Source organism: Alosa pseudoharengus, unplaced genomic scaffold (genome assembly GCF_046254945.1).
Source record: "Alosa pseudoharengus isolate Yale_2024_CS ecotype anadromous, Long Island Sound unplaced genomic scaffold, YU_APseudo_1.1 YU_APseudo_1.1_scf_3, whole genome shotgun sequence".
Taxonomy (NCBI): domain Eukaryota; kingdom Metazoa; phylum Chordata; class Actinopteri; order Clupeiformes; family Clupeidae; genus Alosa; species Alosa pseudoharengus.
The window spans coordinates 15780790-15794548 of NW_027468718.1; the positions used below are offsets into that span (position 1 = coordinate 15780790).

Here is a 13759-nt window from a genome sequence, read left to right on the forward strand (position 1 = left end):
GGTGGCAATAAAAATAAAAATAAAAAAATGATCTCAAGAAGAAAAAAAAAACAATCAGCTAAGGAAGAAGAAGTGGAAATCTGTGGTTGTGGAAAATATTTCCTCTGTTCCGTCTCAGTTCTGTCTGACTTGTAGAGTTGCTCTATTCTTTACTGCAGTGCAGTCTGTCACCCACACCAGATCTAGTCAGGTGTTCACCCTGGTATATGTCTGGGCTCTCTGCCACTGAGATCATGTCTCACAGCAAACTGGGTTGTTATGCAGACCAGAGAGTCTGGTTGCACACTGTCCCCTGATTGTGCATCAGAGTTACACTGCTTGTGGGAAAAGTATACAGATAAGAAGGGAGAAATGTCACCAAGGATACGGTTAGGGTTTTTGTTTTCTTTCTGAACTTTGTGTTTGTGTGCGTGTGTGTGTGTGTGTGCCTGTGTACATACTCTAGTTAATGTGTGTTTGTATGTGTATTGGAGGGGGGTGACTGTGTGTATATGTTTGTTTTTATCTGTGTTTGTTGTTCTGTGTGTCTGTGTGCGTGTGTGTCTGCGTGTGTGGGCCTTTGTGTGAAGATAAAGATGTCTCATAAGCTCAGTTGTATGTGGAGCCAGGCCAGTCACAAGGCAGAGTTCCCACGCTTCCAGGAAAACTTTGGGATTTTTACCACAGAGCTGGATGATCACATGGAAAATGGAACAATGTTAAGGCTCTGGAAAGAGAATTGGTAGAATATCTATGTTTTTATTCTTCAGTCACTCTCTTCCTCAGTCTTTCTGAACCCTGCTTTATTTTCCTGCCAACAGGGGATTTTGTTATTTGGGCACGTGCTATTTCTGTAACCATTGTCTGCCACTGACCACTTGCATGCCCTGACAAATTTGTGTCACTATTTTATTAAAGTTTACATACAAAGTATACACAACAGATCAACAATGAAAAGCTTCTGCTCTGTTACTGGAAGGTGGATCATTTTCTTTTGGGAAGATGTTAAGCAGTTCAGCACAAACAAAACGCATGATGGGCTTACCATAACATTCCCTGCGAGTTCATTGGTTCTTCACTAATTCAACCCTTTTGGGGTTTCTGAAAGTGTCACTGGCTCTCTGCTTCAGAATGGAAAATGTGGTGAACACGTAATCCCCGATATTAAGGTCCTCCGACCCTACTGGCATCTAATATGCTTCAAGTCATCCATTACCAGATCAGTGAGAGATGTGTTAAAAATAGGAATATTTGTGATTCGTGAAAGAACTGGTGCTAGTTTGATCATTGACAGCTTTATAATGCTTCATACTGGTGTCTGTCTAACAGTTTAAACAGAGTTTAAGTGTGCTGCCATTTTCTTTATGTAAAATGAGTCAATGAAAGTAGCATGAGAGCTGATAAAGTAACCGCTCAACTGGAGTAATCTGAGATGATGAAAGAAATCACTTGCATCAATGGGTGGTGTACATCAATGGTGAATTATGATTTTAGAACTGATCTTGATGTTGACGTCCTGGACTCTACCTGGGGGCAAATTGTACAGAGGAGAAGGAATTTGAAACAAAGACGTAATTTCTGCGAACGCTGTGTTACGCTTGACAAGTCACGCAGCACTTGTTTTGAAAAGACAGCCAGAATAACGCTGAATAATGGATGTCTTAGTGTTTTCTTGCAGCATCTAACCACAGTGTAAATAGTGTTACCCTGAGCAGCGTGTGTGTCTAGAGCACTTAGCGGATTATTGTGACGTTTTTAGCAGCACGTAAAGTATTCACCCAGGAGACAAAGCGTGTGTGAAAGAGAGTTTTTGTGTGCAAGGATTAAAGTTCTCCGTCATAGGACGGATTTCCGTCAATTTGATTTTAGAAATGTCATATTTGAGATCGATGCAGATCCGATGAGAAAAAAAATAGGAAGGGGGGGGGGGGACTGTCATCTTTGCTTTTCCTTTTTTAAGGCAACTACAAATATTAGGTAAATGTTTAAAGACCTAATAGTGTTCTTGAGAACTTTCTGTGTCTCAATCCGTGACCGCTCAAGAAGATACGTCCTATACGGCCTACGTCAGCCATGAGTTTCGCTTTGTATGTTGTAGCTACACACTTGTCTCGGCGTTTGCTTAAAAAAAAGAACACGTATGGAGGACTATAACGGTCTAAAAGTTGGATTATAGTGACACAATCGAGACAGCTGATGAGGTTGGCCAATCCGTTTAACTTTTTTGGATATGATATTGTGAGCTCTATGTGCGAATTCGGAGGCTGTGTTCTTTCCGTGCATCAATGACACTTACTATCGCGAACTCTTGTCAGGGGAGGTCATTCATTTTGGGTGTCACCTATGACTTGAACAGATAGCCTGCTATGCCACCCGATGTAGGCTACTATTATTGTTACAGTTTTTAATCAATGCAACTAACATTATGTGTAAAGCGACGCAATATAAACCGTAGCCTATGCAATTTATTATCCCGTCTGTTATGACATACAACAATGTTTTTCACAATTTGCGACGGAAGGTTTTGACTGAGCGTGTCGAGTAAGGGGGTCAGTCGTGTTTGACGCACAGACAGCCTTGTAGCCTATTTTGCTTAGGCCTCACTTTTAACGACAATAGGTTGTGAGTGTATGTTGACAAAAAATAACCATACAATTAAAATAGTCAACTTAAAACTTTGCTATAAAATATTATTAATTTATAGCACAAAACCATAACCAGTGGGCCTACCAGAACCTCGCATATTAGCATCATGATTTGTGTGCGTCTATTTGGCAAGGCCACTAGCTGTCATGGATGCGTTGTTGCTAAAGGAAGGCAGCTGTTGGAAACGGGGGAGAACTAACAAGCCATGGTGTAAAGAAATTAAAGTGCCAGGAGTTTGCTTTTGCGCGGTTCGCTGCAAGAAAATTGTTTATGGATGCAATAGGAAAACGTTTTAGCACGCCACCAATCAGAAGACCGCCATAAGGTTAACGTTCGTGCACTTCAGGACATCTTCCCTACCTGGTGCAACTAGCCACCACGACAGAGGTAGGCTACGTTTATCTATGGCTGACCGTTTTTACGTTTAGAAAGTAGGCTACGCATGTTCTTTCATAGCGCAACACGACCTGTCCTTAACCATATCGCAACCTCTTGTCAACCTTATACAATCTGTTGCTGAAGACAAAAGCGCCGTCTCCAGATTGTCGTTACAAATGCGCAGACCTCCTGCATGAGCACACACAGTATTGCTGCTCATTGGAAAACTGAGTTGTCTGTAAAACTCAAAATGACCATGTTATCATTAAATGCGGATGAGTCAACAAATGGAAATATGAACAATATCTAGAATGTTCTGATTTGTTACTTTGATGAGGAAATGGGAAGTCTTGCAAACTTGATTTTATAGATTTTACTTGGTGTTGAATTGCATATTAACAAGAAAAAAATCTCCCCTTTAAACACTTTTGGCCTGAAATAATTAAATAGGAGTGTGTTAAAGCCTTTCTACAATATTGCTGCAGTAGAAAAGAACAGCAATGGCTAATCAGCAATGGTCAGGGATGGTACTAAAATATATTTTTGTTCATCAGGAAAACTCAATCTCAATCAAGAACACTCTCAATTCGCCTTATTCACATGGCGGCCATTGGCGGCTAAAACGAGGCTACAGGGTACACAAACCATAGGATTGTTATGTTCTATGCATTCACCTGTAGGTGGCATTAATTATATAGTAAGTATACCCTGTAGCCTCTTTTTGGTTTAAACAATGGGCGCTGTGTGAATAAGGCGAATACTCCCTTTACTTTGCTGTTTGCATCTTTTTGTACATTAAAAACCAATAGGTCGTGACCGCAAAAGGGGTGCTATCTCTATAGGTAGATATGAACAACGTATGACTTATGGCCTGAAAAAAGTTCAGTCAAACGATTTTTTTTCACTTTAATCCCTGTGTGTGGCCACGTACGAGCGTTGACTCCACCACACACACACACACACACACACACACACACACACACACATACACATGCGCTCATGAGCTTTTTGTATTCGCGTGTGAATGATCACAGCTGTGGAACTCTGTATGGAGTGTGAGTTCGGGTTTTGTGTGGAGATCTTGTTTGACGGAGCCTCTCTCCAGCATTTGGCAAGACACACATTGTGAATGGGTACCAACTGGAGACTGTGGTTGTGTGTATGGAGGAGGTTGAGGCCCGAATACCACCAACAACAACAACACCACCAACACCACCAACACCACCTCCTCCACCACCAACACCACCACCACCTCCACATGTTGCATGGGGGGCTGTGCTTGCCCCCGGGAGGCTGTCCGTGAATACAGACCCCTCGTTCCATAGAGAAGCTGAAAAGGCAGAGATCCCCTTGTGCTCTAAACACAGAAGTGGAACAATGGCCACTATTGTCAGTTTTTATTTCAGAGCCGTGGCTCCGGTCCTATCTGCCCATCTCTTGAAACCGGCCCAGACATTAAGACGTTGTGTTGCCACTCTCCATCGCTGCGTACTGCCACTCCCACACAAACACTCGCACACACACGCACACACACACACGCGCCATGGTTCCTATACTGTAACCCCAAAGAATAGAGAGAGTAGTGGATGTTGTTGGTGTTGGAGCGGCTGTCTGGTCCTGGCTGTAAAAGTCCTAAGTGGAGTTTGGCTGTGGAGGGAGGTTGGTCGGTGAGTGCTGCCGTGGCGTTTTCCTTTCTCTCATTGTTAAGGTTCAACTGGCTTTTGTTGTGAAAGAATCCATCTGAATTGCAGATTTGCAGACTGCAACTGGTGGTTGAGATATTTGGGGTTGTTTTATTACTGGCGAGAGATTACCTTGCGCTTTCTGCTGTACTTGATGAATTGCTTTGGATGTCAGTCTCTTTGCTGGGTGCACATTGTCTTGTAGGTTGTGACGTGTTAGTTCCTCTGTGCCCTTTTGTTCGTTGGGGTCTTTTTGAATGAGTGCAGAGCCACAGTGCCTTCAAATGATTCATTACAAGAAGGCCAGAGCCTTCTCAGTTCAACACGCTATTGGTGTGGTTGACCGGCAAGTCTGCTTTGTGACCTCAGGTCACCCAACCTTTGGTCCAGTATCCCCCTACTTTTGTACTAAAGTCAGTAACAAACATCTGCATTCGTCATAAGAGTTTGACATTTGATTTTGTCTTGGTTCGGGAACTTCACGTCCAAATGTGAAGTCATTGTGGTGTTGCGGTTTTGTTCCTGTCAATGACAATGACAAAATGAACCTTAAGCTACAAACCACATGCCCTTTTGGTAAAACTGTGGATCCAATAGTCAGGTTGCAAAAAAGGGGAGTTCCCTGCTAACTCTTCTGAAAAGGTTCAGGTAGCATAGCATTCATTTCTGAGTGAGTTTGACTGTCTATTTCAAAGATCTAGATCTCATAAAACCAGAACACCCCCTCAACTCTGAAATACCCATGAAAAACTGAATCTGAGGTCTGAATGACATTTTAGTTGTATAATTTTTACAGTACCTTTGCCATTGCATAGAGATTTAGTGAATGTAGCTGTCCTTGTCTTATGAAAGCATGTGTGCAAGGGTCTCTTCTGTAGCTGCAGAGATTTTAAAAATATAGACTAGTAGTGTCAGATGGTGCTATCCCACTTCCTGTTTTTCTAGTGCTGTTTTTCTGCAACAGTTGCAGTTTTTGCAAAGTTTTAGTTCAGTGATGCTACTGAATGTGCATTAGAAGATCTTTTGACATGTTTAGATGCCGTTATATCCAGCATTATGTTCCAGTGCAGCATTTTGATAATTGAAAGTTTTATGTTTATTTTTAATCTAATTTTATATGTTTCATATTATAGTATTCATATTATCATACCCAAGAGTTAGTATGAAGTATGCGTACAGTGCAGTATGGGGTAGTCATTCAGTTGCACCCAAGAAAGGACAGTTTTGTATGTAAATCTCCAAGCAAAAACTTGGTGCCTTGAAGTACCACTGGACCATTATACTACACCACAATATTGGTTGGCCAGCTGACTCTTGTTTTATGGTCAAGACACTGAAACAGTATCTGATTTTGGCCAGTGTGTGATTTTATCATGTGGAGTAAGAGTTCCCCTGTTCTGTATTGGTTATTAATGTGCCTGTCAGACTGAAAGGGCTTGTGGCCATCCCAAGCTTCAGGGAGATCACCTTGTGATGTTCAGTGTTGTGCTATTTTCCTTGGACTAAAATGTATCATTTGTTATGGCTGAAGAGGCACAAGTGAAGAGGCTGTACTGCACCGACTGCTCTGATGTTTATTGAGAGGAAGTGTGTGTGTGTGTTTGTGTTTGTGTTTCAGTACTGGTTAGATAAAAAGCGTGGTTGTCATTTTAGGCTGTAAACATGATGATGTTAATTGCAGTTACATATTGCAGATGAGTACATGCTGATCATACATGCTCATGTATATATTTTCAGGAATTTTATTTATCAAGCATTTACTATTATAGTATAACAGAATGAATATTATGACATATTTTATTTATATTCTTGTTATTTAACCTGAATGAAATGTTTGTTATTTGTTTTATGATGTAACCATAATGAAATGTTTGTTCTTTTTGTTATTTAACCCTAATGAAATGTTTGTTATTTCTCGTCTATTTCAGCTGTACGACAAGATCAACACCAAGTCTTCTCCTCAGATCAGGAACCCACCGAGTGACGCAGTCCAGAGAGCCAAAGAGGTGAGCGGTCTTGGACTGGGCAATCAACCTCTTTAGACCGTCTCAGGTCACGTCCCTCAAATCTGTCCTCAGATCAGCTCAGTGCAGCTTATCCTGCAGCCGAACACACACCCACAGAGCACTGATCCGCTGATTCAGAGTCAGTGGGCTGAAGAGCGTTGGCTAGACACACATTTAGTCAACGAACAGGCAAAACTAGCCCATTTTAAGGCTTACTTTAATGCCTTTATGTTTTTACGTCTTACAGTGTTCACCAGCATCAGAGATGTTAGTTAAAGTTAAAGCATGTTATAAACTGGTGCTCTGAGCTCTGTAACTGTAAGTTCCTATAGACTGACTGAAATTTTCTTCACTTCTCTGAAACCTTTAGCACAACCTTTAGCATCTAGTATAATCATTTTTACATTTTCAGCCAAGGCAATAGCTCACATAATGAGCCATGCTCAGTAATTGCAGAATCAGATGGGGTGAACTGTGAAGACAGACCATGATTAGGGCTCTCAGAGTCCTGCTGTTTAGCTAATGCTTAGCAAGTGTATTTGTTTTTCCCCTGTACTGATATCGGTAATGAGCTGATCTTGTCAAACACTGGTGTTTCTGTAGCATGCTGCCGGCCGGTTACCTCTGCCCTCCTAATCAGAGAGGTTCTGTCGCAAGGGGGCTTCACAGCTTTGGCTATTAACTTCATTCCTTTCTCTTCACCTAATCTGAGCAACATTGACGCCATGCTAACAAAAGAACGGGATAGCATTAGCGCTGGCACTCACATACCATCAGTAGATCAGATTAGTTATGCAGTGGATCTCATCCAAATATCATCTTCAAATGGGAACGACCTTCAAATGGGCTTTTGTATGGGTGGGTACATGTGCAAAGGCAGCAGGGTTGAAATTTTACTTTTTTTTTTTGTTTTTTTTTTGTGAAATCTACCAGCCACTATCATTTTAACCAGCATTTGGCTGAAAAGCAGTGATGTCAGGGTTTGTTGAAATGAGACAGCTTCATCACCTGCGAGTCGAGTCTTTTTGTTTTCTCTAAGACTTATGTTTGGGCTGTCCTTGCCGTTACTTACAGGACAGTGGAGGGCAGACAGGATATGAGTGGGAGTGGGATGGAGAGTGGGTTCAAGATGGAGAGTGGGTTCAAGATGGAGAGTGGGTTCAAGATGGGGAGTGGGTTCAAGATGGGGAGTGGGTTCAAGATGGAGAGTGGGAGTGGGATGGAGAGTGGGTTCAAGATGGGGAGTGGGTTCAAGATGGAGAGTGGGTTCAAGATGGAGAGTGGGTTCAAGATGGAGAGTGGGTTCAAGATGGAGAGTGGGTTCAAGATGGGGAGTGGGTTCAAGATGGGGAGTGGGTTCAAGATGGAGAGTGGGTTCAAGATGGAGAGTGGGTTCAAGATGGGGAGTGGGTTCTGTAAACTCAAACCTGGATCCCTGTGGGCACTGAGCCCGTATGTGGTTTGGGACACGTAGGATACTCCGCTCCCCCTTATTGTTTCTTTTCCGCTCGTTGAACTGGGTGAGTGATTAACACAGTGCCCTGTACTGTAAGCTCCCTCATGGCCGGTTTCCCCTGCTGTATGTAATGGCCACCAGCTGCGAAGAACCTTTAGTGGCCAATACAGACTTTTTTTAATGCAGTCCTATCACTGTGAAATCAACAAGCTACAATTCCCCTGTGTCTTTATACAAGGTGCCTTTACAAGTCAATCGCACCATAAAAAACGCTGTTCATTTCAACTTTGCCTCCAACCCCCCCCCCCCTTGTGTGTCTGGATGCTGTTCACAGTTCTGCACATGGTAGCAATTTGTCAATTTGTTTGGGCATTTGTTTTGGTTTTTTAGTGACCCAGTAAAACAGTGGCACCGCATCTTAAGAGCGAGTTAGTTTTGTAGTGCCAGGTCTGTGGATTTAGTTGTTGTTCTATGCCACTGCAATCCCCTCCACTACCACCACTAGCAGCACCACCCACCGGTCTCACCGTTTGTGTGTGAGCACACGCCTGTTTTGTTCACCGGTGAATTCTAGCGCCGGAAAGCATGTCTCCAGAGAAAGGGCCGCGCTGAAAACGAAGGTGTGAGCTGCCACCCAACAGAAGTCCCTTCTGTTTTCCAAGCCGTCTGCATGAACTCCGATCTAGTGCCTCTGAGACTTGAAGTGTAGTGTGTGTGTGTATGTGTGTGTGTGTGTCTGTGTCTGTGTGTGTGTGTCTGTGTCTGTGTGTGTGTGTGTGTGTGTGTCTGTGTCTGTGTCTGTGTCTGTGTCTGTGTCTGTGTCTGTGTCTGTGTGTGTTTTGAGACTCCCATTTACTTGTGTTGGGGCTGGAACCCCAATTAAAAGTGTTAATAAAAGGCATGTGGAAAAGCACAGCTGGGTCGACAGGGAAAAATAACATTAGAGTCTGAGGCCCTACCCAGGACCTGTCTCAGTGTGGACCCACACTTCATAAGACAAGTACCAGAGACACAGCAGACAGAGACGTCTTGAGTATGAAATCCTCTGTTATGTAGGTCACAGCTTTTTCGTTCTTTTCTCTCTCTCTCTCTCTCTCGCCCTCGCCCTCTCTCGTTCTCACCCTACCAAGTAACCACATGAAGACTCCGCTACCTTTGACTCATTCTGTGATTTTAAATATCTGGTAAAAGTCATCGTTGTTGTTCAGTGTACCAGGATGTGTAGGCCTGGGCTCGTACACGTTGGTATCTCTTGAACAGAGAAGTAACTGAGATAAGGCGTCCTCCTGCGACTCCGCATAGGTGAAACAATATGCACCTGACCGGTTCAGTTTCAAAGAAGGCTTGTTTACAAATGAGATCTCACTTATGGTTTTTGTTTGTTTTTAATGCTATAGAAGGCATTGCGACCAAAGCCGTTGCAAACTCATAGTAATAACAGGAAACCATATCATAGATGCAGCAGACACAGAAGTGAATGAAAGGACCGTCGGACTGAAAGTGTCTGTGGGGGACAAATTGAGATGGACATCTCGGTGTCAGCCGACGCAGACGCTCCTGAGGCGTTTGTTTGTCTAAGTGATTTCTTTTGTTGTGGCTTTGTCCCTCCGCGAAGAGATGCGGGCAAAAGTTGAAGTTTCAGTGTCTGAAACAAAAAAAACACCCCCATACTACATTGCCAATCAAAATCTCACTTGGATCTCTTTTTTTTCTTTTGGTATGGACAATTTCTTCTGAGTAACTTGCTTTGCTTCTTCACCACTGACCATTCCAGGCACTTCTTTGAAAAGCTTTTTTCATTACACCGCACTCCTTATTTCCACCCAATGGGACACTCTTTCTCCCGAAGGCCGCACCTAACACCAAACACCACCGCCGGCGGGCTGAAACTAACCCTTTATTGCCAAAACCAATCACACCTGCTCTAACCCTAAATCTACTGAACCATGGGCGATTGGGAAAGGTGGCCTTAGAGGCGCTTCCATCTCTTTATAGTCCCATCATGGCCTGCTTCTCTCCTCTGGACGTTTAAGTCTTGTGTGTTTGCGTGTGTGTGTGGGTGTGTCTGTGTGTGTGTGCGTGTGTGTTTGTTTGTGTTGTCACTCAAACCCCAGCCTGTTGTGATGTGTGTAACCCCCCCTTGTGTTGTGCTCTCATGCCGAGAAGTCCTCTGAAGACGAAGCAGGCACGGCTTTGACTCGTCTGGAATGTGTAAGCTTCATCCTTTGTTTTTTGTTTGTTTGTTTGTTTGTTTGTTTTCCTTTCAACAAAACAATCAAGATTTTCTCTCTAAACACCTTCATCTCCACTTTTTGTCATTGTCTTGTCCTTCTATCAACTGGTCCTTAAAGTGGGGTTTACCCACTGTGTACAGGCAGGCAAACAGGGCGGGTTGTAAGGGGCCTCAGACCGTCCGTGAGGGGAAACTAAGCCCACATGTGCGTAACCCGAATGTAGGTTACTGTGTTATGTGGTGTGTGTGTAAAAGTCTTAGGTACGTGTGACTTGTCCAAGCACGGTGATCTATTTTGACAAGTTCAAGTGCTGTCTCGAGGACGCAGGCTTGCCATCTCCAGGAAGAGCGGCCGGCGTTTGTTCAGGTCTGCATCTCCGCGCACGGTTGTACATTCAGCAGTGAGTTGTGAGGCAACTTTAGAGCCAGTGCCAGAATGTGGCCTCAGGATGGAGGTGAAGGGGTGGTAGTGGGGCCGGGGGTGGGGGGGGGGACACTCAGAAAGGAAAGTGCTGATTGGTTCATGTTGGGGGGATTTGGGAGGTATGCCAGAGTGAATATTGGGATGGGGGGAGAGGGACAGGGGGAGGGCTGGGGTTAGTGTTGTAGTCGGGACTGAGGTCGGCGAGCAGCATGCGCTGGAGCGTGTGCGCCTGTGTGTCCCAGCGCCGGTCATCGTACGAGGTGACCCCCCCCCCGTATCACAGAGCTGTCATGTGTAGGTGGGAGTTGAGATCCAAGTGTGAATGGCTGTCCAATGTAACTCTAACTATGACGTCTCTCCACCATCCTCCCCTCCCTACCCCAACCCCACCCCTCTACTCCACCCTCCCTTAGGTACTGGAAGAGATCTCCTGCTACCCAGAAAATGGCGATGCCAAGGAGCTGAGAAGGATCCTCACTCAGCCACATTTTATGGTGAGTGTGTGTGATGGACTATGGTGAGAGTGAGACTAGCACTGAGAACTGTCACCTCCTCATCTGGTAACCACCCGGGTGTGGGTGTGAGTTCTATTTGAACATCTATCTTTCTCCATCATCTTGTTTGTTGCGAGTTTCTTTTGCAAACTTCAACTGCAAGATGAGAAGCATTCAGAGACATACACACAGTCAGAGCGAGAGAGAGAGCGAGAGAGAGAGATAGAGCGTGCGAGAGAGAGAGAGAGAGAGAGAGAGAGAGAGAGAGAAAAAGAGAGACGCCAGTCAGTCAGTGGAGGCTGCAGCTCTATTTAAATAGGTCCCAAGGGGGCCTGTGTGCGATACCCGGAGACAAATTTGACTCTGGCTTCCCTCGAGATCAACTCTCACGAGAAACAACCGATGAGAGAGAGAGGAATGAAAAGGGAAGGAGACATGGATGAGGAGAGATAGACAGGAAGGGAGAGAGTGAGAAAGGAAGCGCTCTGATGACTCTAAAGAAAGAAGTGTGTGTGTGTGTGTGTGTCTGTGTGTGTGTGCTCACATCAGTAAAGTGACAAAGTTCCCCTGTGATGAGTTGACAACATTGCCTTGATTAAGCGCCCATGGCAACCTGGGCGCGCGGACCGTCCTCATTAGTCCAGTTTAACACCTGGTACCTTAACGCACTCAACGCCTTCCCTGAGTCATAATCTCATCAGGCCTGCCTTTGCCTTTGTAATCCTCTTCCTCTAATCAATTAGTCTCCTCACCTTAGAAAAGACAGGTAGCGGTGCTCCAACCACACAGAGCTTTATGGCTAAGATGAGATGGGATTGGTCAATAAGAAGACTGTGTAGCGACACAAAGAAGTGTGAATGAGCTGCTGAGGACTGTGTGATGCAACGAGAGGCCATGCTCTTTAATCAGCTCTGTTGAGGAGTTAGCAGGAAGAAAAAGTGATTGCATTAGAAAACGGAGAGGAGAGAGGTTAAGTGAGGTGTCGTTTTTCATGAAACTCAGCTACACTGTAGGGATAGGAGAGGAAGGAATTGATGTAGTCAACAGTGCAGAAAATACATCTGTGAAATGGAACAAAATAAACACTAAATTTAAGGATATCCACTTGATGTTGGATGAAATATCTCGTACTTTACTAGAAGTGAAGTTTTCTTGAAACAGCCTCCACACACAATCTCTCAGCCGGAGATAAAGCTGAATCTCTGTCGGATCTAGATTTATGGCTGCGTGTTGCCAGATGAAGGAGTGTTGGGAAGAACAGCAGATTTTGTACTGTGAGCCAACGTGGGAGTCAGGATAATTATTCAGTCTGTGCGGAGAGCAGAGATCTGTCATGGGCAAAAAAAAACACAACAAACACTCAGAACAGTCACAGGAAAGGAGAGGTCTGAAGTGGCAAGGCAAACAGCGGTCTGAGACTTCGGAGAAGAGTGTGTGGAACCATGTAACATCCATGAGACAAACAGAATCTAAACGTGTGTGTGTGTGTGTTTCTGTGTGCGTGCATGCATGCGTTGGGTGAGCAGGACAATGACTGTGTGCATATGCACTAAGGTGAAAGGATTGGGGCCAAGGAGGTGATTTCACCTTTGTGCAACCTGGGCTCATGGAGCCAGAGAGAGCTAACTGGGCCTGATCAACTGGAGAAGGAGAGGGTGGGAGGATAACAGGGCAGTGTGTGTGTGTGGGGGGGGGGGGGTGTGGGTGTGTGTGAGAGGAGGGTGGGTGGGAGTACAAGAAGGAGGCACCGTCAGGTACTGGCTGTTACATTCTTAGTCTGTCCTTGGCTTGGACGCCATTCTCATTGCCAGAGAAGGACCCACCGGATCTCAAGACTTTCTCTCTCTTTCTCTTTCTCTTTCTCTTTCTCTTTCTCTCTCTCTCTCTATCTCTCTCTCTATGTGGATCTCTTTCTCTCTCTTTCTTCCTCTCTCTCTCTCTCTCTCTGTGGATTTCTCTGTCTGTGGACACCTCTTCATCACGCATTTGCCTACCCATCCGTCAAGCTGGTGAGACAGAACAGCGCTTGTCTTGTTTTTCCTCTGTTGTTAGTGAAGTTCTCTACCTTCAGCTTCTTTTGCTGATACTGGATTGTGTGTGTGTGTGGGGGGGGGGGGGGGGGGTTAGGTGTGTGTGGTGTGTGTGTGTGTGTGTGTGGGGCTTAATGTGGATGTTGGTGGGAGTTATTTTGGAGCAGAGCTGTGGTGCAATGCTTGGAAGGCATAGAGGAAATCTGCAGAGCAGCACAGCAGGGAGGGTCTGGTGGAACTAGACATGTTTGGAGCCTGAGTTCACCCCTTTAAGATGGGGGTAGGAACATACGTGTGTGTGTGTGTGTGTGTGTGTGTGTGTGTGTGTGTGTGTGTGTGTGTGTGTGTGTGTGTGTGTGTGTGTGTGTGTGTGTGTGTGTGTGTGTGTGTCTGTATCCATGCATTAAAGGGTGTTTTTATGACTTTATCTT

The 13759-nt window shown here is 44.7% G+C and overlaps 1 protein-coding gene across 11 annotated transcripts in view; it reads left to right on the top strand.

The window, feature by feature from the left end:
* caska (calcium/calmodulin-dependent serine protein kinase a) overlaps positions 1-13759 on the top strand; it is a 209068-nt gene that overhangs the window by 166729 nt on the left and 28580 nt on the right. For 6 of the 11 annotated variants that reach the window (XM_076263323.1, XM_076263325.1, XM_076263329.1 and 3 more), the window contains exons 12-13: positions 6614-6691; positions 11218-11298. In XM_076263323.1, coding sequence (XP_076119438.1) covers positions 6614-6691; positions 11218-11298 — 159 coding nt within the window. Of the gene's footprint in view, positions 1-6613; positions 6692-10313; positions 10359-11217; positions 11299-13759 lie in introns of all 11 variants that reach the window. The other 5 variants (XM_076263321.1, XM_076263327.1, XM_076263322.1 and 2 more) reach the window with 1 other exon arrangement.